This window comes from Podarcis melisellensis (genome assembly GCF_964234715.1).
Source record: "Podarcis melisellensis genome assembly, chromosome: 17".
Classification (NCBI taxonomy): Eukaryota; Metazoa; Chordata; class Lepidosauria; order Squamata; family Lacertidae; genus Podarcis; species Podarcis melisellensis.
This window is the reverse complement of record NC_138534.1, coordinates 14,363,947-14,390,959: the sequence shown is the minus strand read 5'-3', so window position 1 is coordinate 14,390,959 and position 27,013 is coordinate 14,363,947. Positions and strand designations below refer to the sequence as shown.

At 42.8% G+C, this 27,013-nt stretch overlaps 1 protein-coding gene across 10 annotated transcripts in view; it reads right to left on the bottom strand.

The window, feature by feature from the left end:
• The window catches only part of MLLT3 (MLLT3 super elongation complex subunit), a 135,480-nt gene that overhangs the window by 58,126 nt on the left and 50,341 nt on the right, over window positions 1–27,013 (bottom strand). Inside the window, exon 1 of one of the 10 annotated variants that reach the window (XM_081894331.1) lies at window positions 7,942–8,348. The exons of the other annotated variants lie outside the window; for them this stretch is intronic. Within the exon in view, the coding sequence (XP_081750457.1) occupies window positions 7,942–7,984 (43 nt within the window). The 5' untranslated portion in view covers window positions 7,985–8,348. Of the gene's footprint in view, window positions 1–7,941; window positions 8,349–27,013 lie in introns of those variants that run through there. 10 annotated transcript variants of the gene reach the window in all.

Genomic DNA, 27,013 nt, shown 5'->3' with positions numbered 1-27,013 from the left:
GAAGCTGAATGGTGGAAGGGCACCGGCGGCGGGAGGCCTCATTAGGGAAAGCGCACCTCGGTTTAAGTACCATTTCGGTTTAAGAACGGACTTCCGGAATGGATTTAGTTTGTAAACTGAGGTACCACTGTATAAGCCAGGTGCCAAATGGCTTCTTAAACCAAGTTTACAATCGCCAAAATGGAATGTCTAGTTGTCATTTTTGGGCAAGATGGCGCCAGTGTCTTATTTTTCAAATGATGAACTGAGTGATTCTGAGTTAACCATCTGACAATCCTGAACTGGGTTAAGAGCTTTCGGAACACTGGAAAAGGTACTATGATGCCTATATGGTGGAACTGTTTAAACATCAAACAATTTTGGGAAACAATAGATACCCTTGTTCAGATATTCATTTAGGAAAGCACCAGAAAGTTTTCTATTGGGAATAGTACCAGGCAGTCTAAAGGAAAAAGACAAGACATTATATTTATACGCAACAGTAGCCGCAAGGCTATTAATTGTGAAAAAATGGAAAAGTGGTATTATACCAACAAAAACAAGTGCCTTGCCAAATTATTGGAGTATTACAATATATCCAAAACAATGGGAGAAATTGGAAGGATCTCAAAAGAGAAGATAGAGAGGGACTGGAAGGTGTTTAAAGGATACTTGCAAAACCATATTGAAAAATCAGAACTCCTATTAGAATAAACAAGTTCCGTTTTAAATACTGAAATATGAAATAAGATGGACAACAATGTGTAATAGAAAAAGAAGAATGAAATTAGGTTAAAGGTGTGTGAAAGAAAGCAATAGAAATGGAAAGAAATTGCAGTTGAGAATGGGATACTGAATTCATTAATAATAATAATAATAATAATAATAATAATAATAATAATAATAATAATAATAATATAATAATCTTATTGCAAAATGAGCAGGCCCAATAGCTTAAACAGTTTCTTTCATTCTTTTTAATACCTAATTCATTAAACAGCTGACTCTACCCAAACAACAAATTATCTAGGTGCCAAAGAAATTTTGGCAAAACAACCTCATCTTGACACAGATGGTATGTATTATCTAATCCTCTGGGAAAATAGCCGTTTATTGAAGTGAAGAAGGGGAGGGGGCAGAACACAGCATACTTCAGAGCCATAAATGATTATTAAAGGGATTTTTTTTTCCTGGAGGAGGAGAAAAGAACTGGAAAAACCTTTTAAAGTACTTTTTGGATGGCCACGCTTCAGGTATTCCAGAAAAATGTCACGTGAGTGCCAAAAGGCTTGGCTGTTCATTGAAATATTATACATCCCTCCATTATTTTCACAAAGGCAGCCAAAATAAGAAAGGTCTGACAATCCACAAACGATTTTTGGACAGTAAAAACCCCACATGCTAATGCATTTCTCCTTTGCACTTATCAGCGTCAACTGTCCAACAGATGGCAGGGAAGCAGATATAGTGGTACCTCAGGTTAAGAACTTAATTCTTTCCGGAGGTCCGTATTTAACCTGAAACTGTTCTTAACCTGAAGCACCACTTTAGCTAATGGGGCCTCCCGCTGCCGCCACGCCGCCGGAGCACGATTTCTGTTCTCATCCTGAAGCAAAGTTCTTAACCTGAAGCACTATTTCTGGGTTAGCGAAGTCTGTAACCTGAAGCATATGTAACCTGAGGTACCACTGTATACATGAAAAGCAGAGCAGTGCAGTGAATAGCACAGACCACAAAAAGTCTGAAGGCATTCACTTCCAATTTAGACTAACCACATTTGGTTGTGATGTTCGAATCCCGACAAACTGTAGTCATAATTATGGTTAATGGGGGGGGGGATTCACCTTCGAATCATAATCTGTGAAGCTGCCTTGTTTTCACAAACCATCATTAGAAGAGTCTATTTGGGATTCAGATGCAATCTAAAAATGGAAGCTGAAGCGGAAGATTGCAATCTCTTGGTGGCAAAACCAGAGGAAGTGAGGAGCTTGCCGTGGCTCCTCCTTGCAATACTAAACCATGGCATAGTGGCACGTGCAAACTGGGGGCTCGTACACGGTTCCACTTCTCGCAGGAAGTGGGCCCAAGCAGTTTTCCATTTGCCCCACAGCTTGCAACTCCCGAGCCTCCCCCGATCAGCCAAAACAAAGGGGGAAGGGGGCAGGAGATCTGTACCACCGGACGTCCCCGGTTCCCCCTCGGCAGTGGGGGTGGCAGCAAGCAGCTCCTGAAGCCAGCCAGAGCCAACTGCGCTATCAGGCTGGCTCCGGGCTGCTGAGGCTGCCGCCGCCACGTTTCCCGGGGACAGATTTGCAAATCTGGGGAATTTCCGGGGATGGAATTTGTCCGGGGACAGATTTGCAAATCCGGGGACGATCCCCGGGAACTGGAGATGTCTGGTAACCCTAGTCTAAACAAAGCAATCTGTGATGCAGGTGAAAAAGAATACTGGCTGAGAGTCTCCTTTAGGATATCAAAAAGCTCTGGTGAAATTGTTTAGTTGCTATCAACCAACAATTCTTGTCTTTTGGATAACCCACAAAGAACAGTTAATAGAAGCAGGCAAAGGTTTCTTTGGGTTGCAGCACTTTAGAGTGCATGAGAGTGCATGTCAATATTCCTTCATATAACAATATTCTCTGCACTCAGAAAAGAAAAAGAAAAAGAAACAGGTCAGGGAGAAGGCTGGCATTCTAAATTTTTGAAATTCAGGATATTTCCTCATTTGGAGGAACTTATAGTCTGTGGCATGTTCTCTGAAGTAATATAATTCAGATAAAAGTTCACCTCCGCAGCAAGATCTAAGCCCAAATCACATGTCAGACCCCAAGGGCTCTCTTTCCTGGGCACACACACCTGGGGATTATTCCGTAAAACCCTGGTTGCCACAGGGGTGCCGCTGAAAGAATGTAGTTGGTCTAGGGAGCCGTGGACTCGAAAAGGTTGAAAACCTCTCCTGCAAGACATTACTTCAATGCATCCCTCACAGAGATGAATGGGATAAGGAGAATGTCGCATTGAACCAGTGGCTGGCAAATTCCAGCCTTTGCATCAAGCAGTATCTAGGTTTGAATACATCTAAACAAATCACTTCATATTCATCTATCCCTTTAAGGAATAAAAACCTTAATGCAAAGTTAGTATTTTCCAACTAGCTCGACTGAGACACGTAGCCACCAACGGTCTAAAAGCAATGTAAAACTTCCCCCATGTTACCAGCAAAGAGGTGGGGGGGGGGACTATAACCAGATATTGTTGCTTGCTCAGTCAATATGCCAGCTATTTTTCAAAGATCAGTTTCTCACAGGTCAGCCTTTCACTATCACGAACCAAACGGGGTGGGGTGGAGAAAAAGTAAGAAAAGTGCCTGCGAGTTAAACATTTACAAGCATTGCAAACAAATGACAAAACCAACTTTTGTTGTTTGGAAGCCACAGACGGTTCACATAAATGCTCCTGAGCTCTTGTTTTCATTCCAACTATCGCATGTAACTATATTCTGAGGGACGTGGGTGGCGCTGTGGGTTAAACCACAGAGCCTAGGACTTGCCGATCAGAAGGTCGGCAGTTCGAATCCCCGCGACGGGGTGAGCTCCCGTTGCTCGGTCCCTGCTCCTGCCAACCTAGCAGTTTGAAAGGACGTCAAAGTGCAAGTAGATAAATAGGTACCACTCCAGTGGGAAGGTAATCAGCGTTTCCGTGCACTGCTCTGGTTCACCAGAAGTGGTTTAGTCATGCTGGCCACATGATCCAGAAGCTGTATGCCAGCTCCATCGGCCAATAAAGCGAGATGAGCGCTGCAACCCCAGAGTCTGCCACGACTGGACCTAATGGTCAGGGGTCCCTTTACCTTTACTATATTATGAGTGCACATGCCTCCTATTTATTTGGGACAGCAAACCGTTCCTGTCAGATCCAAGGGGAAGCCTGTTCATATCTAAGGGGTTATGTCCCCTGCCCTGCCCTGCCCCTAATTCTAGTACATCAGTCTCCCCCAACCTGGTGCCCTCCAGATGTTTGGAATGACAGCTTCATGGTGATCCAAAACATCAGGTGGCAGAATCTGCTCTGAAGGTTCAAGTCTCTTCAAAAGGTGTTTCTGTTTAAGGCAGCTGCTCATTTGTCCTGAAAGCCTTCTATGATTCGTAACTTATGGTTCAGTTTGCACATTCATACTCTGCCTTTCCTCAAACAAACTTAGGATGGCATAGCTGGTGCTCAGCTCTCTCAGTACTATCTCCACACTATCCTGGAAGTAGGTTAGGGCTAAATCCAGCAATTGCCCCAAAGTTCCCAACTGAGCTTCCATGCTGGGTGGGGTAATAATAATAATAATAATAATAATAATAATAATAATAATAATAATAATTTATTTATACCCTCCCATCAGACTGGGTTTCCCCAGCCACTCTGGGCGGCTTCCAACAGAATATTAAAATACAACAGTCTATTAAACATTAAAAGCTTCCCTAGAAGAAGAGGAGGAGGAGGAGGAGTTTAGATTTGATATCCCGCTTTATCACTACCCTAAGGAGTTTCAAAGTGGCTAACATTCTGCTTTCCCTTCCTCCCCCACAACAAACACTCTGTGAGGTGAGTGAGGCTGAGAGACTACAGAGAAGTGTAACTAGCCCAAGGTCACCCAGCAGCTGCAGGTGAAGGAGTGGAGACGCGAACCCGGTTCACCAGATTACGAGTTCACCGCTCTTAACCACTACACCACACTGGCACCCTAGAGGTGCAATGGACTGCCCCTCCCCCTGTTCCACTACGACCGGCTCCAGAGGTGAGGTCTGGGCTTCCTTTGAACTTATCCAATGGGAGAAGTTTAAAGGAGCTGCCAGCCAGCGCCGGCAGCCAAGGGAGGAACAAGCCACATCAGCCTTCAGTGGTACGAGGGCCTGGTGGTATATTGCGAGTGAAACCGCCGTGGCTCCTGAGTCCCTCTGCCACCAGCTCCTGGCTGCAGATTGCTTCTCCTTCGGTGCTCTGGGTGGCAGAGGGACTTGGGAGCAGCAGCAGTTTTACTCGCAATATGCCACCGGGTGAAACCGCCATCATGCTCTGGCCCTCTTACTGGTCCTGGGTGATGCCTAGTCTTTGCTGAGTAGAACACCTCTTCTGTCTGCTAGGTACTTATTCAGTCGACAGAGCACAAGAGTCAGGGTTATGGGCTCAAGGTTTATGTTGGACAGAAGTTTACAGGGTTGCGCCCATAACCTTGTTGTCGGCATGCATAGGGCTGGGAGGCGAGCTGGCAAGCTCCAGCTCAGATGTCTCCTTCCATTGGCCTGTGCTCTGATGTAAATCAGTGACCCGGGCTTCAAAGCCAGGGCACACTATTAGCAGATAGAACTGCGCACACAGAATAGGTGTGAGGCTGGTGGAAGCATACTACAACTACAGATTTATTAATCATAAATCAAGACAAAGAAACAGGTCGTCTCTCTCTCATGTCGTCTCAGAGAGAACAGCTAAAAGGCAAAGCTATACACAACGGAAGTTCCCTGGATACTGTGCTGGAATGTAAACAGACATGTGACATGTAACAATCCCATGTCTGTTCCTTAAGGTGGGATGGAGATGTCAACATCGGTTGCCCTAGATCAGGCTTCCTCAAACTCAGCCCTCCAGATGTTTTGAGGCTACAGTTCCCATCATCCCTGACCACTGGTCCTGCTAGCTAGGGATGATGGGAGTTGTAGGCCCTCAGGAGGGCTGAGTTTGAGGAAGCCTGCCCTAGATGACCCTGGTGGGTCTCTTCTATGATTCTAACTCTGCCCAGCTCTTGTCGCTCCAAGGCTGCATGGCAAAGGGAGCTGAGAGAACTCTATTACAGTCCCTATCACTGGCTTTATCAGTAAGACAGATGAGCCTTGAATACATGTACCAGTAATTAAGAATAAGGCCAACTCATGTGCAATGTGCCTTTCCTTTATCAACAGCAACTGCAGCCTGTCCCCACACACTCAGGAACGGCGTCTATAAGATCTTCAAAACAAAGGATTTCTGTGTAAAACTAAACAACAGCAAATAAAGAGTTTCCCATCCACTTTATATTCCGCATTAAACCAGATTACTGTCTTGGACTCCTCTGGGAGGAAAGGTAGAATGAAAAAAGTAGAAAGATTGAAATTCTGTAGTCTAACTATAATTCCCCATGGCTTTTGTCTCACTTCTATGGGGATGAGGTAGATGTTCTTGATATAAGCAGAGGCTAGGTCCCAAGGACCGACTACCGAGCAATATTATTTCCATTTTTTCCTCCACTTTACTGTTAGGGATAGGAAGGAAACTGAAAAATATGACATGAAAACGGGGGGAAACACATTAGAATATAGGTTCATTCAAGCAGCTTATAAGAAAAGGAATGGGATAAAGATTAAAATGAGTTTAATAATTGAAGTTACTGCTATTAAAACAATTCAAGTTTAGTTTATGCTTCTTTTAGAAGATTAACTAAAATAAGTCCTTAGGGAAATGCTAGAGGAATCAGGAATCACACAGGCTTTTTAAACAACTAGACTTGCAATATTATTAGAAAGACGTGTGGAGCTTCCTGCAGCCGATCAGAAGCCGCGCTTTGGTTTCTGAACATTTTGGAAGTCAAACAGACTTCCGGAACACATTCAGTTTGACCTCCAAGGTATGATGGTAACAACAATAAATGCATTGTGTTCTGCTTTGCTGCTTACAGTAGTGAGTGCTTGCACTAATACAACACACTACAGTCCAATAATAATACAGGAGAGTAAGAGAAACAAGAACAAAAGACAGAGACAAGAAATAATAATAAAACAGAGAGCATTATTGCTGATTTAATATAGGTAAAATAAAGGTAAAGGACCCCTGGATGGTTAAGTCCAGTTAAATTCAACTATGTGGTATGACACTCATCCACAGACAGCTTTCTGGGTCATGTGCCCAGCATGACTAAACTGCTTCTGGCGCAAAGGGACGCCATGATGAGTGCCAGAGCGTATGGAAACACCGTTTACCTTCCTGCCACAGTGGTACCTATTTATCTACTTGCACTGGCGTGCTTTCAAACTGCTAGGTTGGCAGGAGCTGGGACAGAGCAACGGAAGCTCACGCCATCGTGGGGATTCGAACCGCCAACCTTTCAATCAGCAAGCCCAAGAGGCTCAGTGGTTTAGACCACAGTGTTACCCGCTCCCTTTATTTAATATAAGCAGCCTATAAGCTGCTTATAAAAAAAAATCACCTGAGACAGACAAAAGATAAAACACTCATAAAACAAAAGAAAATCAATGAATGAGATCTAGAACTATTCTAAATGGAAGGACTAATGGATAGCCCTGCTTCTAATACAAGCAAGTAACACATAAACTAAAAAAATAAAAATAAAACAAGCAAACAACAGTTCTATTAAGTCAATATGGGGGTGGGGGGATGTAAAGGGAAGACTTAAGGACTTGGCAAAGGTGGGTACTAAGAGACTGGGTTTATGGATCCTGGGTGTAACATACTGCAACTTAGAAAAGCTTCTGAAACAGCAATGGAAGTCAAGAATGAAAGTACATGATAACGAGAAAATGTGCATGGGCACACACAAATACAGATCCATCAAGCAGTTCCTCTGGGAACCTCATAATTATTCTTGAATTTCATCCACCACCAACATCACCTCTTTCTCCACTGAGTGAGCCATAAACCTCATGGTTCAGGCACTTCCCAGAGGTGCCATGATGGCCCAAAACCATGGATCTAAGGCCACAGGTCTTTATAGATCCTCCCAGGTCATGAGGAGAGCATTGCCAAAGATCTGCACTGGATCAAAAATATCAGAAAGCAGGGTGTAGCAAAACTATCCTTATCATTTGACAGAATATTCCAATCAGTTTACCAATGATTTACATGCACGTTATGTTAATTGAGCTTGGATTTCTACATTACGAGTCAACACATTAAGTTCTCCTTCTTAAGTTATTCTCAACTAACCTTCATCACCGGAGTCACTCTCTGAAGCTTCTTCCATATACATGTTTAATTATTTAGTACTCCTAGAAGACACACAAAAATCTGGAAATATTCTCTGTTATAGTATCTATCTTGGAGGAAACTGGTTGTTTGGTCTTCTTTAGGAGCAGCAGATACAGCGGCCTAAAGGTCCTAGTTCACTGGGATGAAAACAAGAGCCTTCCAACAATAAAGCCAATGATAAAAAGGAAGGTCCACCACACTGTACCATCAAAAGTCACCAGAGGATATATAAAAAATGTGATTAAGAAAAACAACAGAAACGTTCCATTGTTAAATAAAGAGTTTCTCAGTGTTATCATCTCTCTTTTGGCCCTAGATTACTTTAAGGGAGGGGGACAAGAGCAACCTTAAGCATTGCTGTGAAGCACATAATAGTATGCAAATGACCAAAGCTCATTGTATGATGAACGCATGATGTAGCTTTTATGTCACAAAATCTGGCCAGCTAACCTTTAAGACCCGGCTACTTTGACAAAGAAATATACTAGATAGATTGAAAGCAGAGCGTTTCCCATCCCGGTTTCTGCTTTAATCCCGGTATGTCCCGCTTTTCCTTAGGACGCTTTTCCTATTTTCAACTGAAAAATGTTGGAGGGTATGGAGTTATGTGACACCCCGAGCCAAGGAGATAAGTAATTATACAGCCCTTAGAAGACATCTGAAGGCAGCCCTGTATAGGGAAGTTTTTTAAATGTTTAATTATGCTTTTATATGTGTTGGAAGCCGCACAAAGTGGCTGGGACAAGCCAGTCAGATGGACGAGGTCTAAATTGTTGTTGTTGAATAGAATGTCTCTATTTCCATCAGAGGAATGTTGGAGGGTATGAGCCCTGAGTGCTCACCGGAAGGACAGATCCTGAAGCTGAGCTGAGGCTCCAATACTTTGGCCACCTCATGAGAAGAGAAGACTCCCTGGAAAAGACCCTGATGTTGGGAAAGATGGAGGGCACAAGGAGAAGGGGACGGCAGAGGACGAGATGGTTGGATAGTGTTCTCGAAGCTACCAGCATGAGTTTGACCAAACTGTGGGAGGCAGTGAAAGACTGCCTGGCATGCTCTGGTCCATGGGGTCACGAAGAGTCGGACATGACTAAATGACTCAACAACAGCAACAACAACTATTACTTAAAACAAACTAAGAGGGTAAGCCCAAAAGAAATGAGAGTAGAATAAATCAAGCTTTTTACACAAGGACCAGGAAGCAGGTTCTCTGCTAGTAAAGTCGGTGAGCTTCTCCTGAGGTGGTTTTATTCTAAATGGCCAACCATCTTACTCAGAATATACTAAGGGCCGTAATCAGTGAGTTTCATTTCCCCCTCCATTAGCGGTCTCATTGTATTGCTGTGTGTGTGTTAATTGTAGGTTTTGAACTTTTTCCAAATTAACATTCCCCCCCCCCAAAAAAAAGAAAGAAAGAAAAGAAAACCATACAATTTTTGAACAGAAACAAACTTTTCACAACATGGGTACAGTGCATATGCACAGGGGATCAGAAATGCCCTGTTTTACCACCTCTCTTGAGAAGGAGAGCCAAATCAAGATCCTCCACACAAGGGTATCAAAAAATGGGTGCCTTTTAGCAAGGTGAAGAGAATATATAATGTGAAGTGAGGGGAGGCAACATGCAAGATGAACACTATGGCTGCCCTCGCTCATTATTCCAGAAAACTCTGGTTAGAGGATGGCACAGAAATACTGTTGGAAATAAATGGATTAAGTGTCAGTAAAATCATCTTGAATTTCAAAGTTCTCTGCTTGAAATACTTAAAAGGCATAAAGGAGAGCTGGAAGAACACAACAAGAACTTGAAAAAAATAGATGCAAGAACAAGTTGTTTATTAGCTGACTTGAAAAAATAGATGCTTTAAACTAAAGCAAGAAAAGTACTGTTTGCATGTTTCTGTAATATAGTTTCAAACATTTGTGTAAATTGTTAAGTTAGTTTCCTTTTATCTTTTCTGAAAAACTAACTGAAACAATGAAAAATGGATGCACCTGGCATTTATAAATATTTTGAACCAACGTTTCTAAAAACCATTTAATCACATCTTGCATCTTTTGTTTGTTTGAAGGCAAAAAATCTGCTTTTTGATTTATAGTTTAAAAAGAGGGTGAGATGCAACAGAAAGACTAAGGCAAACTACTACACAAAACGCAGCAAATTTCCACGGATCTCCGCTCGTCTAATATATGGGCTTCCCCTTGCAAATTATTCTCAGAGGACAATAGTTAGAGTCTCCTGCATTCTCTGGGATGCAAAGCCTTATTCCTGCCTCATAAAAAATCCCCCTTTCCTCCCCTCCCCACCGAGCGCTGGCTCCTTGTTTGAAATACCCTGTCCGCGTTATTTAATTGGCACCACACTAGGGACCATCACAGTTGCTGAGTAACATTCCTTACATGCCCCTCGTTAAAGGGACATTAATGACTGCAATCAGTCCAATTCCACTTCCTTGCCCAATGATTTAATTTCCTGTACAGTATTGCTTTCAGCTCCCTTTGAAAATTCTCCCAGCCAGCATTCTTTCCCTTTCAGACCTCTGTTCTCTATTATGTAACAGAAGGACCCGTACCAGCAGGTCACAGGCAACCTACAAGTTGTAGCAAATTGTGCCTCGCTGCATTTCTCTGGCGTCTTGCTGAAACGGAAAGGTATAAACTTTGTTTAGAATCTACTGGCCATCCTTCCTCGATAGCCAAACACTTAGGATCAGAAGCGAGCTAAGAGAATGGCAGAAAAAAGAAGGGGGATTTGGAAGTCGAAAACTCCCATTGCTAAGAGGGGCCTTAGCAATTCCCAGTACAGAAATGAAGCCCAGGTGCTGGCAAGAAAAATCTAGTCGAAATATGAAAATATAAGCTGAACAGACAGTGGTACGTGCCAGTTTTAATATGGCTGGTTCTATCAAACATGCTACAGGACGATACGTAAATCTATAGCAGAAGCAATGTTCTTCAATAGTTATTAACTACAAAGGCACTACAGTGGTACCTCGGGTTAAGTACTTAATTCATTCTGGAGGTCCGCTCTTAACCTGAAACTGTTCTTAACCTGAAGCACCGCCAGACCACGATTTCTGTTCTTATCCTGAAGCAAAGTTCTTAACCTGAAGCACTATTTCTGGGTTAGCGGAGTCTGTAACCTGAAGCGTATGTAACCTGAAGCGTATGTAACCTGAAGCATATGTAACCTGAGGTACCACTGTATTCATTTGAAAACCTTTCCTTCCCAAAGTCTTGATCACCTACCATTTTTTAAATTATTATTTAAGGAAAATCAGGAGAATCTTTATTTGCATCAGCCACTAGCCATAAAATAAAATAAAATGTACTGAAGACAGAGGTAAAAACTTAACTATGCAAAATACATTTTGGAAGTTTACATCAATAATCAAATAATAGATCTTACTCTAATTGTCCCCACTAAAAACCTTGCAGTTTTCGCTGTCACCTGATCATCTTGATCTGCTAAAAGAAAAGACAGCTTCTGTTTTAAAAGCATATTCAAGGGCTCAGCTTTTCCTTTAGAAATTCCTTTTGTACACGTTGATAGCATCTTTGTAACCTGGCTAGTGGCAAAGGAAGTTTGGAACAATTCAAAACAGTATCAACTCCATCCATCCATCTAATGTATGTAAACTAGCACTGTTAAAAATGTACCCATGCCACTCCTGATGTTCTCCTTTGTCACCAACTTCAACAATATAATCACAGATTTGTGCAGTTAACTCAGCGATGCTTACATTTATTTATGTTGGCATCCCAGACATCCAAAATACTGCTAGAAAAAGCCTCTGGGGCTACCTTTGAAGGTGACCTGGAAACTACAATTAATCCAGAATGTGGCAGCTAGACTGGTGACTGGGAGCGGCCGCCGAGACCATATAACACCAGTCTTGAAAGACCTACACTGGCTCCCAGTACATTTCCGAGCACAATTCAAAGTTTTGGTGCTGACCTTTAAAACCCTAAACGGCCTCGGTCCAGTATACCTGAAGGAGCGTCTCCACCTCCATCGTTCTGCCCGAACACTGAGGTCCACGCCGAGGGCCTTCTGGCGGTTCCCTCACTGCAAGAAGCCAAGTTACAGGGAACCAGGCAGAGGGCCTTCTTGGTAGTGGCACCCGCCCTGTGGAACGCCCTCCCACCAGATGTCAAAAAGAAAAGTAACTACCAAACTTTTAGAAGACATCTAAAGGCAGCCCTGTTTAGGGAAGCTTTTAATGTTTAATAGGTTATTGTATTTTAGTGTTTTGTTGGAAGCCGCCCAGAGTGGCTGGGGGGACCCAGCTAGATGGGCGGGGTATAAATAATAAATTATTATTATTAGCCCTCTGAATCAAATGGATCTGGAGCAACTACCTGTAGCTCGAAGAACCCACTAAACTGAAAAAGCATCTTCTTTTGTAGGATATTATTTGAGTGTTATCCACAATGATAAGCAAAATGCAACCAAGGATGATCACGTTCTTTTGGTTGTTACACCATCACTCAGCATTTTAATTTGCGGTTAAAGGTGAAGGTACACTGTGGTGTCAAGTCAGCTCCATATCTCACAAGGTTGTTGTGGAGATTAAATGAGGAAGAGGAGAATCATATATCTCACCTTAAGGTCTCTGGAGAAAAGGTGGTCCATAATGCAATAAACAGAAGCAGTGAAGGAAGGCTTGCTAATCTCAATGTATTGTTTATTTAATACCTTGAAACAGATGTCTGCAAGTCTTCTTTCATTGCTTTTGGCCAGTCTCAAAACCCAAGCAACTAAACCGCAAATGAACCAACTATCAGTTGTTCTACTGCTACTACTTATCCTAAGGAAACGATCCGTTTCAAAGGCAGAATGACTGGCCAGAACTTGCAGTCCTGATATGTACTACATATTCTAGAAGTCAAACACCCTGGGTATCCCATGAACAACAAAAAGTCTCAGAAAACCAGATGCATGATAGTATAATTTAGATGTGTTTTAAATGCAGAAATCTTTTCACTGGAAAATAAAGCCAATCCTAGGACTTGGATATTGATACGGAAGTGGGGGGCATGTCTTCTTCACCTTCTTCTTCGCTACAATATATCCATTTATTTCCAATTGTCAATGTCAAAAGGGACTAAAATCTATAAAATTCATAGAAAATCAACGTACCAATTTGCTCAATTTCTCTAGGACTCCATGACACCTCCCCTGTCCTCCATAATCCCTCAAGCAAGGTGTCAAGACCCTAATCCTGTCAAATCACTCTGCCAAGCCTTTCCTCCAGGCAATGCCAGTACATGGACCATTGTCTTCTCATCAGGATGTGCTTATCTGCGCATATCTCCAGCTCTGCATATTCCCCCCTCCCTCCTCCATATGTTAATCCTGTGTAACCCAACCTCTTCTTAATGTATTCATGATGTAACTGGGATGTGTTTTGCACTGTATTCTGGGGCATGGAGGGAAGTTTCAAAAGTTCATGTCACCCCTTTCTCGCTGTTCAATCTCGCCTTGAACCTGTTGCGCAATAAACTTGGATCGTCTGCAGCTTGCTCCTGTCTCCGGCTGAGCTCATTTTCCTCCGCAGGGACCCGCGAACTTAGTCCAACGAGCTGGGTAGCAGAGCAGCCTTGCACCCAGATTTTACCATAACAGATATACAAAATGAATACAGTGGTACCTTGGTTCTTGAACTTAGTCCGTTCCGGGAGTTCGTTTGACTCCCAGAACCATTCGAAAACCAAGGCGTGGCTTCTGATTGGCTGCAGGAGCTTCCTGCACTCAGTCGGAAGCTGCGCCAGACATTCGGCTTCTGGAAAACGTTCGCAAACCAGAACACTTACTTCCAGGTTTGCGATGTTTGGGAGTCTATTTGTTTGGGAGCCAAGCCGTTCAACAACCAAGGTGCCACTGTATTCCAAGGCCTTAATTTCAAGGATTGTCCTTAAAACTTTTATCTATGCTTCTAATTAATAAAAACATTTCTATTGCACTTTATAAAGCAGGGTGTCATATTCCAGGGAATTCTGCTTATCCTCAGCCTTCTCAGGACTTCTGCCTGTGATCTGGTCCCCTGAGAACCAAGGTAACAACAAACCATGGTTTAGCTTTTCAAAGATGAACCTGTATAAGCCTCATTGCACAACCCTCCCTTACCTCGGCTCCTCTGGTGAGGAGGAGAAATTGAACTGGGCGACAGCAGGGGGTTAATTCTGAGAAGCGAAGGAGGAAGGTGGGTTTTCTGGGGGGGTTAGGACACATCTAGGGACGCAGGTGGCACTGTGGGTTAAACCACAGAGCCTAGGACTTGCCGATCAGGTTGGCGGTTCGAATTCCCACGACAGGGTAAGCTCCTGTTGCTCGGTCCCTGCTCCTGCCAACCTAGCAGTTCGAAAGCACGTCAAAGTGCAAGCAGATAAATAGGTACCACTCCGGCAGGAAGGTAAATGGCATTTCTATGCGCTGCTCTGGTTCGCCAGAAGCGGCTTTGTCATGCAGTTTTTTGCAGGGTAAGCTCAGAAGCAAAAAATAAAAGAGAGCTCCAACATGGAGCTTTAAAGCGCAGAGGAAAGGTGTCAATAAACCCTTAGATGAGTTATTTAAAATATGGAGCACACACTGCATGTTACATGCAGTTAGATTTTCTATCTATGGACTGCTTGGGTTTTCAGTCTGTACACTAAGGGCACCCTCAGAGGCTTGAGCATGACATGGAAAAGGAAAGAACTGCTTCTCCAATCAAAATCAGCTTCCTCAAGCTCTCTGCAAACAATGAGATACAGGGCAGGTTACTGCTTTCTGGATATTTAGCACTGGGTGAGCTTTAACCCATATTCGGCCTCTGCTGCTGCTATTTGCATTGGGAGTGGAGCAGTGGCGTAGCGTGGGTTATCAGCACCCGGGGCAAGGCAAGTAATTTGCACCCCCTAACCCATGGATTTGCGCCCCCTAACCCATGGATTTCCCTAACCCCCAGATGTTGCGCCTGGTACGGCCGGCCCCCCCTGAACCCCCGCTACGCCACTGGAGTGGAGCATTCATTGCACTGCAGCTGCTTAAGAAGTTGTTGTTGTTGTTGTTGTTGTTGTTGTTTTTAAATCATTCTAGCAGTTCCTAATTGAATAATAAATATCTTGTCTAGTTTGGCCCCTAGCCACACACTTGGTCAGCAAGAGTCCACCTTAGCTCATTTTAAGAGACTGACGGGTGCCCTCGGGGTAGCAAAGCAAGAGAAGGTTGATACCTCCAGGTATAGGGCAATATATAAATCCAATAAATAAATAAAATAAAGGGGGCCCATGAATCTCCCAACCAAGATCTGTCTGACAAATAAGGTTTGCTTGGGGAATATGGCTAGAGGCTTCTGCTTCCACCAGAGGAAAACCAGTAGCACCCAAGGGATGACAGCAAACACAAAGTATCAAGGGCAAAACAAAACAAAACGCCAGACAGTGGCGTAGCGTGGGGGGTGCAGGGGGTGCCGGCCGCACCAGGCGCAACATCTGGGGGTTAGGGTTAGGGGGCGCAAATCCACGGGTTAGGGGGTGTAAATTACTTGCCTTGCCCCGGGTGCTGACAACCCACGCTACGCCACTGACGCCAGAAAGCAATCCACAACAGACAGAATCCACCCCTTCCTAGCCTAATGGAGTCTGATGCCTAACTTTGGCTGGGTTGTGCCCGATTCCAAGAGACTTGGCATTTAAGAACAAACACAGCATGAATAAATTATCAAAACTCCATCAATGTGTAGCAAGCTTGCACTACTGTTTCTTCTTCTGCAAAAATTTGCTGCTTGCCAAAAGGATGTCAACACTTCTCCCCAAAGACATATCAGCCCGGCTTGATACATTGCCAATAGATAGAAAAAAACACACACAGAACAATGCAAGAAATTCCTATTTCATATAATTCTACGTAAAGAGCTAGCGGGGATCAGATCTGTTACAGAAGTCTTTACCAGCTACAGAGCTGTCATGTTTAAATTAGTGCCAAAACTAATTTTATGTTTCACCTAAAACAACAACAACAACCCTATAAAATGCCTAAATTGATTTTTTTTATTCCACATTTATAAATGTTGGTCCATTTCCTTAAACAGCTTCAGCTGGCAAGGCAGAAGAAATACTTTGGAGGTTTTTAAGCAGAGGTTGCATGGTCCTCTGTCATGGATGCTTTAGCTGAGATTCCTTGCTAATTTCTAACACCGCACAGAACAGAATATGCAAGTATAGTTATCTAATGTGAAATAATTTCTCTTGAAAGAAATTTGTTCTGCTACAGTATATTCTTAAGAAAGTTGCATGAGAGCCAGTGTGGTGTAGTGGTTAAGAGCGGTAGTCTCGTAATCTGGGGAACCTGGTTCGCGTCTCCGCTCCTCCACCTGCAGCTGCTGGGTGACCTTGGGCCAGTCACACTTCTCTTAAGTCTCTCAGCCCCACTCACCTCACAGTGTGTTTGTTGTGGGGGAGGAAGGGAAAGGAGAATGTTAGCCGCTTTGAGACTCCTTAAAGGGAGTGAAAGGCGGGATATCAAATCCAAACTCTTCTTCTCTTCTTCTTCATATCTAAAAGTTGTTCTGATTAGATGCATTCTAACTGCAGCCATCAATGCATTTCATGCTTGCGGGAAGCATTTTATTTTAATAGATAAATCTTTTTTTAAAAAAAATACCAAAAAAAAAATTACAAATTAAAAACTCAGAAGAAGAAATGCCAACAAACTAAGGGACTGCCAAAACTGCTGCTCGAATTTTAATAGCCAAGAAATGGAAAACACAAGAGTTACGAACTGTGGAAGAATGGCAGATGAAAATGATGGACTATATGGAGCTAGCCGACCTTACTGGAAGAATCCGCGACCAGAAAGAAGAGGAATACCAAGAAGAGTGGAAGAAATTTAAAGACTATTTGAATAAATATTGTAATATTAAAAATTAGAAATTGCTTGAAAGTACCAAATAGGCCTAGGATTAAATTAGGAGTTAACTAAATAAATGAGATCTAGAACTTTAAGAAATTGGATTTTAATTGAAATACTGTGTTTTAATAATGATATTAGAAAACTGCTACATTCAAATACAAGGAAATTCAGATGGGAGGGCCCAGAGGAAGTAAAAAATATGTTTATAAGGTTAGATGTTTAAACGACTAATTAATTTGTGTTGCTTTTGTTGTTATGTGTTTGTTGTTATATTTTTTTTCTGTTTGCCTATATTTGTGATTCTGTTTCTTTTTTGTTGTTGTTGTAGTATGTGTTATATTTGTAAAAAACCTAATAAAAATTATTTTTAAAAAGCAAACAAACTAAGGGACTGGCACGGTTCCATCTTGTGTTAATAAGTTACAAAGCAGCATTTCAACTCTCCAGTGAGGTGATTAGACTTGTACCAGAAGAATGATGAGTGAAACAAGAGAACTGATCCCACGGAAGCTGCACTCATTCCAATGATATTTGTGGAGGGAAGCAACCAATGGCAATGGTTACTGGGGGCAGCTTCACAGATGGACTCCAGGGTTTGACATTCGCCAGGTGCGTTTTGCTACTGATGTGGGTCCAATTGCAACTACATGGAGATCTCTAGGCACCAAGGTGGCAACTGACATCTCCACTGAACCAGCTGACTGGCACACAGTTCTCCATCATCACACCAAGGAAAGCAAGTGCAGGGCTGAGTGCCATAGATAATGGACTGTGCTGCAGCCTTTCCAGAGGCCACCCAAATGGAACTCACCAACCAGTTTGTCTTGAAATATTGTTTGCCCAGGTGTGTCACCTGAAAGGCTCTCCAGGTCCTTTCCAGACATCCTGATTGTCATATCAATGAAATCCCTAGGAGAACTTACTTCCAATGTTCATGCTCTGCATAAACTCTGTCTGAAACTATGTGTTGTTGTTTAGTCGTTTAGTCGTGTCCGACTCTTCGTGACCCCCTGGACCAGAGCACGCCAGGCACTCCTGTCTTCCACTGCCTCCTGCAGTTTGGTCAAACTCATGTTAGTTGCTTCAAGAACACTGTCCAACCATCTCGTCCTCTGTCGTCCCCTTCTCCTTGCACCCTCTATCTTTCCCAACATCAGGGTCTTTTCCAGGGAGTCTTCTCTTCTCATGAGGTGGCCAAAGTATTGGAGCCTCAGCTTCAGGATCTGTCCTTCCAGTGAGCACTCAGGGCTGATTTCCTTCAGAATGGAGAGGTTTGATCTTCTTGCAGTCCATGGGACTCTCAAGAGTCTCCTTCAGCACCAATTCTTCAGTGATCAGCCTTCTTTATGGTCCAGCTTTCACTTCCATACATCACTACGGGGAAAACCATAGCTTGAACTATACGGACCTTTGTCAGCAAGGTGATGTCTCTGCTTAAATCTTGCTAATCCTCAGGGATGTGATACACCTTGACCTGCCAGAGCTACTGTAAGCCCACCTCAAGTGCGATGTATTTCTGATGTTTTACCCTCGTGACATGGAAGTTTGTAAACGGGAATGTCCTTCTACTCCACGCCAGAATGCTATCCTCCAAAAAGTGGTGACTCACTTTGTGATCCAGCCTCAGCTCCTTCATCTCTGACTGATAATGAACTTGGGGGACTTTGAGTCCCTTAAAGGGGGAGTTAGGCCATTAAAGGCACCCCTCCCTATTTTCTGGAATCAATTGTTACTTACTGAATTGCCTATGAATAAACCTTTTATCAATTTTACTATAAATTGCCTCTGATTTTGATGCCTACCTACATGTAGTGCCAGATTTATGTATAAGCTAAACAAGCTATAACTTAGGGCCCCACTCTCTTGGGGGCCCCCAAAAAACGTAAAGGGGAAAAAACCTAGATGCACATTTCCAAAATATAAGATAAAAAACAAATAAAATAAAACCTACATACAGTACCAGTGTTTTGTGTTGTGTAGGCTTCTATTTGTTATGTGTAAATGGCTTTAGATACCCATTAGGTCCATAAATTACCAGATAGCATATATGAGAGCCAGTGTGGTGTAGTGGTTAAGAGCGGTAGTCACGTAATCTGGTGAACCGGGTTCACGTCCCCGCTCCTCCACATGCAGCTGCTGGGTGACTTTGGGCCAGTCACACTTCTTTGAAGTCTCTCAGCCCCACTCACCTCACAGAGTGTTTGTTGTGGAGGAAGGGAAAGGAGATTGTTAGCTGCTTTGAGACTCCTGAAGGGGAGTGAAAGGCGGGATATCAAATCCAAACTCTCTAACACAAAAACCAGCGACAATTTGTTGACAAAGGACCGCTGGACATATAAAGGGCCCCATTACCTTCAGTAGCTTAGGGCCTCATCAAACCTAAATCCGGCCCTGCCTACATGCTGTTTAATTATTGCAAGTAAATCAGATATCCGGTATTATAAAAATACTATGGCAGCTCCAAAATGTAACCATGTGATCATTTTACTTTTTCTAATGAGACATTGCTTCATAAACTAATAACAGCATGAACGAGTATAATAACTGTCAAATTGGGCAGCTTCCAAGTAGAATATAATGTATAAACCCTGCTCGGGGTGTGAGTTGATGTGGGTACATCAATATCTCCCTTACGCTTCAGAGCTCACCGGAGAAAGGGGAAGATTCCAGTGCTAAGTCGTGACAATTTGTAAAGTAGTCCATCACTTCTCCCTACCTGATTTTGGCAGACTTCAGTGCTCTCATCCCAACTTTCTTGCTCCTACCATTGAAGTTAATGAATGCAAACTCCCTCTTCTTTGTGGTTCACCTTACAAACCTGTAAACTAGTTAGCTCAAGATGAACTCATGGGAGGGATGGAGGAAATGTATTTGTATGCAACGAAGAATCCACCACCCGTTCAAAGTGCCAGAAGGACACTGTGGGGCCCAAACTCTAGGTGCGATATTAGTCCTTGGCACCTCTACAGAAAAACATGTGACCAAGTAACTGCAATTTCCACATGTGACGGTATTTGTAAGACATTTTCCCCCCACCAGGTGCCGGCCTAATAAGGAGCTCATTTTACATATGCCGCTGAGCAGCTACTTGTTGGCAGAAACGTTTTAGCCACTATTCCCCGGACTACATTTCGACAGAAGGCTGGTGCTGTTTTCAATTACATCTTTCCTTGGCTCTGCGGGTTCCATTGGTCATTCCCGTGCCCGCTCCAAAAGTTCTCCATTTATGTCAAACTCTCTAAGAAAACTTCAGATTATGAAACATGAGATCCACATGGAAGAAGGACCGCCTGCTTGATTGATTAAACTGTTCTGCTTTTCACTATGCAGAAACCTATTTAGTCCAAGAACAACAGAATGTATTAGGACTGTTATGGAAAAATCAGTCATGCCAAAATGTTAATGATTTCACTTTTGTTCTTCAGCAAAGAAGAGTTATCATTGAGTTTACTTGAAGAGTGTTTTTAAAAGATCTGCTGGGTTATACTAGGGATTACTGGGTTGTTCTTGTTTTTGTTTTTATTATGCATTTTGTGTTTGTGTTTTTATATTGTGATTTTATCTTGTAATCGCCCTAAGACCTGCAGGTATAGGGCAATATATAAAGTATCATCATCATCATCTTGCAGGGAGCAGAACTCTGCAACTATATGTTCCTGTGGTAGGAAGAGAAGAGGGTATTTTCGCCAGTTTTCTCTCCCCGCTGTGAACCCTTTATGCCTCCCAGAAACTTGCTCCAGAGAATTGGAGAATCTTCCAGAACAGCATGCAAGGTGACGCAGAGGGAGGGAGTCATCAGTGAAGACCGCCACCCTTCCTTCGGCCTCTGCAAATCTCTATTGGTGGAGTGTTAAGTCTAGATCCAACCCATAATGTTTTAGTTTTTTAAAAATGAAAGCTGTTCTGGAAAATTTATTTGAAAAGTTGGATTGAAGAAATGTTATAGATACATCCCTGGCAGGCTTTTAAAATGAAACCACCACAAAAATGCCCACATAAACCTAAGGAGATTCTGAACTGCTGATGAACCACAAAGTGTTGTCACAATTCTTCACCAAGACTGTATAGATTTTTTATTTTTATTTTTTGGGGGTAGTTGCTGAAGTATCAACAGATATGCGTGATTACTCCAAAAGCTATCTGCTTACTGACTATTAGGCTAATGAACATTATATTGTTCTGTATATAGTTGCATACAACTTGCAAGAACTGTTCTGTGTTTTTAGTGCAACCGGTGGGAGGGGACTTGCTTTCTTATCAAGATTAAGGAGTGAGAGGGATTAGAAAAAATCAACCACTAAATATAGCCTCATGATAGCTGCAACTTAAAATCACTTCAGCACATAATTCAGGATTAGCCTACAGCTACAACTGCATCTTTGCTAGCGCTCCAATCACTATGCATATCTTCATTACGCCTAGTTAGGTTTAGAGTTTCATGCCGACAATACTGCTCTAAGAAAAGTCCTTTGAAACTATGTCCATCTTTGTTTCAAACAACTCACCATAATAGCAACAATTTTGCTACTAGATACCCTCGACTTTTCGAAGCAATACATTATAGCTCTTTTACAGGAATCTTGTTAACTTAGCATCTTTTATGAGCCTATTGGCATGTTTCAGTTATAAAAATGCTCCTATCCAATGTTAGGGAGATGTCCCCTTTTGTAAATTGTATTTTCTCACTGAAATATGTCCATATCAGTCAATTACTTCAAGTAGGAAGCATGAATGGCAAACCTTGACCTATTTATAACCTACAAAGTTTACACCTTGCAGGATAAATGTCAACAGTTTTCGATGTCAAAGATAAACCTGCAATATGAAAATGAACTACTGAGGATTATTCACGCTTGTAGTTGAAAATCACAGGATCCGACCTCAAACAGCTTAAGAATCTTTAATCCAGGAGAGCATCTCTGCATTCTGGAATGAGGGCAGAAGTGGGTGGGGTTTTTTTTTATTAAAAACACACACACACACACACCCTTTGGGTTGCAGGTAGTCTTGCAGTTCAGTTAAATCTTTTTGTGTTGGCATAATTTACCATGTGCCATGAATTATGCCAACACAATTATGCCACCATGGACCGGTCTAAACAGAAAGGACCATAAATGTGCAGAGATGGAGTACAAAATCTGCTGTGATCCCAAGTCTACACAACAGCCAATCAATTGTTTGGCAACTCCGTTGGTTACATCTTGGTGCTGGTAACACCAAGGTTGCAGGTTTGATCCCCGTGTGGGGCAGCTGCATATTCCTACATCGCAGGGGGTTGGTTGGACTAGATGATCCCTAGGGTCCCTTCCAACTCTCTGATTCTATGAAACGGCAACTACTGCTTGTAACCGGATACATTGTACCAACGTTGCCTATCTTCCAGGCAGTATTAGCTCGCAGCTTAGTGCATAGGGCTTCTCTTAGTCTTCAATACAGGAAAGCTTGGAGAAAAGTTCAAAAGCGCATCTTGAAATATCTAACACGGATCTGCACATAGTGAAAAGCTATGCTGTGAAAAACTATGGCACCCAGGGCAAGGAATAAGACAAATCACAATGAATGGCTTTAAAACAACAACAACAACACCCTAAGCAGAGAGAAGCCAAATGCAATCCAATGAGAACTGGGAGTGCTCAGCATGAATGGAATGATGACTATTGGGTATGGAAGAAGCAACCCAGAACGGAATGGCCAACTGACTGGAACAATCCACACTGAAACGTTTTGTCACAAGTCTAACTTGTATATAATAATAATGATGATGATGATAATTTATTATTTATACCCCGCCCATCTGGCTGAGTTTCCCCAGCCACTCTGGGCGGCTCCCAATCAAGTGTTAAAAACAGTACAGCCTTAAATATTAAAAACTTCCCTGAACAGGGCTGCCTTCAGATGTCTTTTAAAGATAGGATAGCTGCTTATTTTCTTCACACCTGAAGGGAGGGTGTTCCACAGGTGGGCGCCACTACCAAGAAGGCCCTCTGTCTGGTTCCCTGTAACCTCACTTCTCACAATGAGGGAACCGCCAGAAGTCCCTCGGCTCTGGATCTCAGTGTCCGGGCTGAATGATGGGGGTGGAGACACTCCTTCAGGTATACAGGACCGAAGCTGTTTAGGGCTTTAAAGGTCAGCACCAACACTTTGAATTGTGCTCGGAAACGTACTGGGAGCCAATGCAGATCTCTCAGAACCAGTGTTATGTGGTCCCGGCAGCCACTCCCAGTCACCAGTCCAGCTGCCACATTCTGGATTAATTGCAGTTTCCGAGTCACCTTCAAAGGCAGCACCACGTAGAGCTTGTATTCTCCTCCTCAGAAATAGCCAACTTTTCTCATTTTCCTGCTACAAGGCGGAGCTGCCAGTCTGCTCCTCTTCTAAATTATGATGACCAACACCTACACAGATAAAAGTATACTCCTCCACCTTCTATACCCCCCCCCAAAATACGAAAGAACAGATGAGGAGAATGATGGGAAAGAGAATCCAACATTTGAGGAAATGGATCCATTTAAATATCCATCTGCTTCCATATAAAGAGTCACATACGGAATATGGGAACAATAATGTGAAATATATTTCTTGCATCATTCCAGTCAATCTTAATATAATTTGCTCTAACTACTATTCCAGCAACTGACAAAGACTGAAATTTATTTTAGATTCTGCCATTATTACATGATTTGCAAGAATTATCATTTATCACTTGCTTTTTAAAAAGTATTCAATTGAATGAAAGGGTTGGATAGTTACAATGGAATGGTCTTTGAGGTGGGGTGCACATTTTATTCTTATTTATTTTTTATTATTACTGTGTCAAAGTATTTTTTTAAAATAATAATAATAAGTATTACACAGAAAGTATTGAAGTATCCATTTTATTCCTCTATTGCTACCTTCAACCATTCCTTCCATCTTTTCCCATTCTCCTAATCTGCTTTTCCTAATAAAAGTCAAAGAGTCCTTTCATCACAGAATTTGCCAGTTTTGATGTGTGTCGTAACAATGGTGGAATTTTCCGCATTAAAATGAATTTAAGATTGAGGGTGAAGGTAGTGCATTTTAGTAGCTGAGGCAACAAGGGTATGCCACTATCCGGGCCCATCATTAGTGCAGATCACAATCAGCCCTGATATGATTATGCCTTCAAAGCATCTGCCTTAAGGCAGATGGTACCCGACATATTAATTAATGAAAACAAGACTGCTTAGAAGAGGTGTTGGTAGATTGGCATATTACATTACAGACAGATTAAGCCCAAGTTTCCTCTTACACCTTAAACAGACAGGGACTGGAGTCCACCACCAGCTCATGAGAAGGAAAACCAACTTCTGCCTACATCAACAAGCAAAAGGACTTGGGCAAATAACTTTTATGCACACAGAGGTTTGTAAGGCAGACCAATGGACATGAGACTCTGGGGTGGCTTTGACTACAGTGGTACCTCGGATTAAGAACTTAATTCGTTCCGGAGGTCCATACTTAACCTGAAGCATCACTTTCACTAATGGGGCCTCCTGCTGCTTCAGTGCCGCCAGAGCACGTTTTCTGTTCTCATCCTGAAGCAAAGTTCTTAACCTGAGGTACTATTTCTGGGTTAGCGGAGTCTGTAACCTGAAGCGTATGTAACCTGAAGCGTCTGTAACCCAAGGTACCACTGCACCTATATCTGAGCTAAAGGTAAAGGTAAAGGGACCCCTGACCATTAGGTCCAGTCGTGACTGACTCTGGGGTTGTGGCACTCATCTCGCTTTATTGGCCAAGGGAGCCAGCGTACAGCTTCTGGGTCATGTCGCCAGCATGACTAAGCTGCTTCTGGCGAACCAGAGCAGCGCACGGAAGCGCCATTTACCTTCCCGCCGGAGTGGTACCTATTTATCTACTTGCACTTTGACGTGCTTTCTAACTGCTAGGTTGGCAGGAGCAGGGACCGAGCAATGGGAGCTCACCCCGTCACGGGGATTCGAACCGCCAACCTTCTGATCGGCAAGTCCTAGGCTCAGTGGTTTAGACCACAGCACCACCCGCGTCCCACATAGTTACAGATAAAAGTTTTCCCATTTACCCTTCATAAGTGAAAGCAGGCTTGGAGAAGCAGTAGCTTAAGGTTTGAAACACAATAGTCTGGTTGCTGCACATGATGCTAAGCAATGGTTTGTTTAACCAAAGTGTGGTTTTAATGCCTGGAGCCCAGAACAGAATAGTAACCATGATTTGTTTTCTGGTAACAAACCATGATGTGAAGCCATGGTTTGCCTTTGGCTTATGAACCATGGCTTGTTTTGACTATGGACTGGCTTTGTATCAGTCTTGCTTAGCCATGGTTTGTTTGCCCACCTCACCTAAGATGCCAAATTATTATTTCCCAAGTGAAAAACTTTGGTGTGAAGGAAAGACAGAGAAGACTAAGCAGTCAAGGAGGAGGTTTTGCCCATTTATTGTAAGAGGTACACATCTAAATGGCACATCTAAATGGCATGGCTCAGTGATTTCTTGCTAGGCTTTTTTTGGGGGGGGGGAGCAGGCTAAAGTCGAAAGGGATGCGGGTGGTGCTGTGGTCTAAACCACTGAGCCTAGGGCCTGCCGATCAGAAGGTCGGCAGTTTGAATCCCAGCGATGGGGTGAGCTCCCGTTGCTCGGTCCCTGATCCTGTCAACCTAGCAGTTTGAAAGCACATCAAAGTGCAAGTAGATAAATAGGTACCGCTCCAGAGGGAAGGTAAACGGTGTTTCTGTGCACTGCTCTGGTTCGCCAGAAGCAGCTTAGTCATGCTGGCCACATGACCCGGAAGCTGTCTGCGGACAAACGTCGGCTACCTTGGCCTATAGAGCGAGATGAGCGTGAAACCCCAGAGTTGTCCGCAACTAGACCTAATGGTCAAGGGTCCTTTACCTTTATCTTCATAGGCTAAAGTCACAACAGCCTTGCAAAAGCAAGGTTTAAGAAAACACCATAAAAGGACACAGCTTAACTTCAGAACAACTGATAAACTTTAGTAGTATTTCCACGGAAACAAACACTGTGCTTATCCTCAAAAACAGGTACCTGTTACCAAGCTCCTTCTCATCAGCAGGGCAGCCAAACCACTTCAACAGGCTGGCGACAACGTGTTCTGCAGTGCTCCAGAATATGATGCAATCGGCCATCACTGCTCTCAGCCTGACACAGTGCCAAGTGAAATCAGGAAGACAGTAGGTCACAAGAGAAACATCACATTTCAAAGGTCTGCAAGAAAACTGCACCAGTTCATGTTCACAGCTGAGGAAGAGGTCTCTTCAACCACCAACGGAAAGGTATAATCAATGTGAGCTTGTCAAAACATGACTGGTTAATTGTAAACAAAAAAAACCCACACATGCGATTAAGTGGAACCTCGGTTTTCGAATGTCTCCATTGACAAACATTTCGGAACTCGAATTCTATAAATGCTTCCGTTCTTTAACATGCCTCAGAAGTCGAACGGCTTCCGCTGAGTGTATGTGTTATTTTTCTCATTTTTCTCTATTAAATTTGCAGGCTGCCCTTTGCGCCTCAGTTTCGGAACTCGAATGGTCTTCCAGAACAGATTACGTTCAGAAACTGAGGTACCACTGTATTGTTTTAAATCCGCTTATATATGTGTCTTTCTCTTTTTAAATTGTTTACATTGTTTTTCTTCATTTTTCAGAAAATAAAACTAAACTGTACTGATTTCAATCTTTGGGGTTTTTTCCCATTCCCCCACCTGCTTTTTAAGACAGTGTCCTACTGAAGAGATTACTTTAGATACTGGAAACTGGGTTCAAACCCTGCTCATACATTGACTAACCTGAGCCCACCCCCCAGTCAGTTCCACATCTGCCAAATGGGGATGGTAATTACCCTACCCTAAGAATTCCTTAAGTAAAGGAATGTTTGGTATTTTCTATGCCATGATTTGGTAAGCAGGCAATGCTACAAGAAGTACCAGAGCAACAATAAGCTTTTCCCATAGTGGCCAAATAACTAGATTTTCTTAATGCCAACAAGAAGCTTTAAAAAGCAAGAATTCTCAACAGAAAGAGGCCCAAACTTTCTTCAATGCATGCAATTATCTCTTTTACTGAAGAAGAAGAAAACCTACACATAGACTGGAGCTAGTCTGGCTTCCAATTT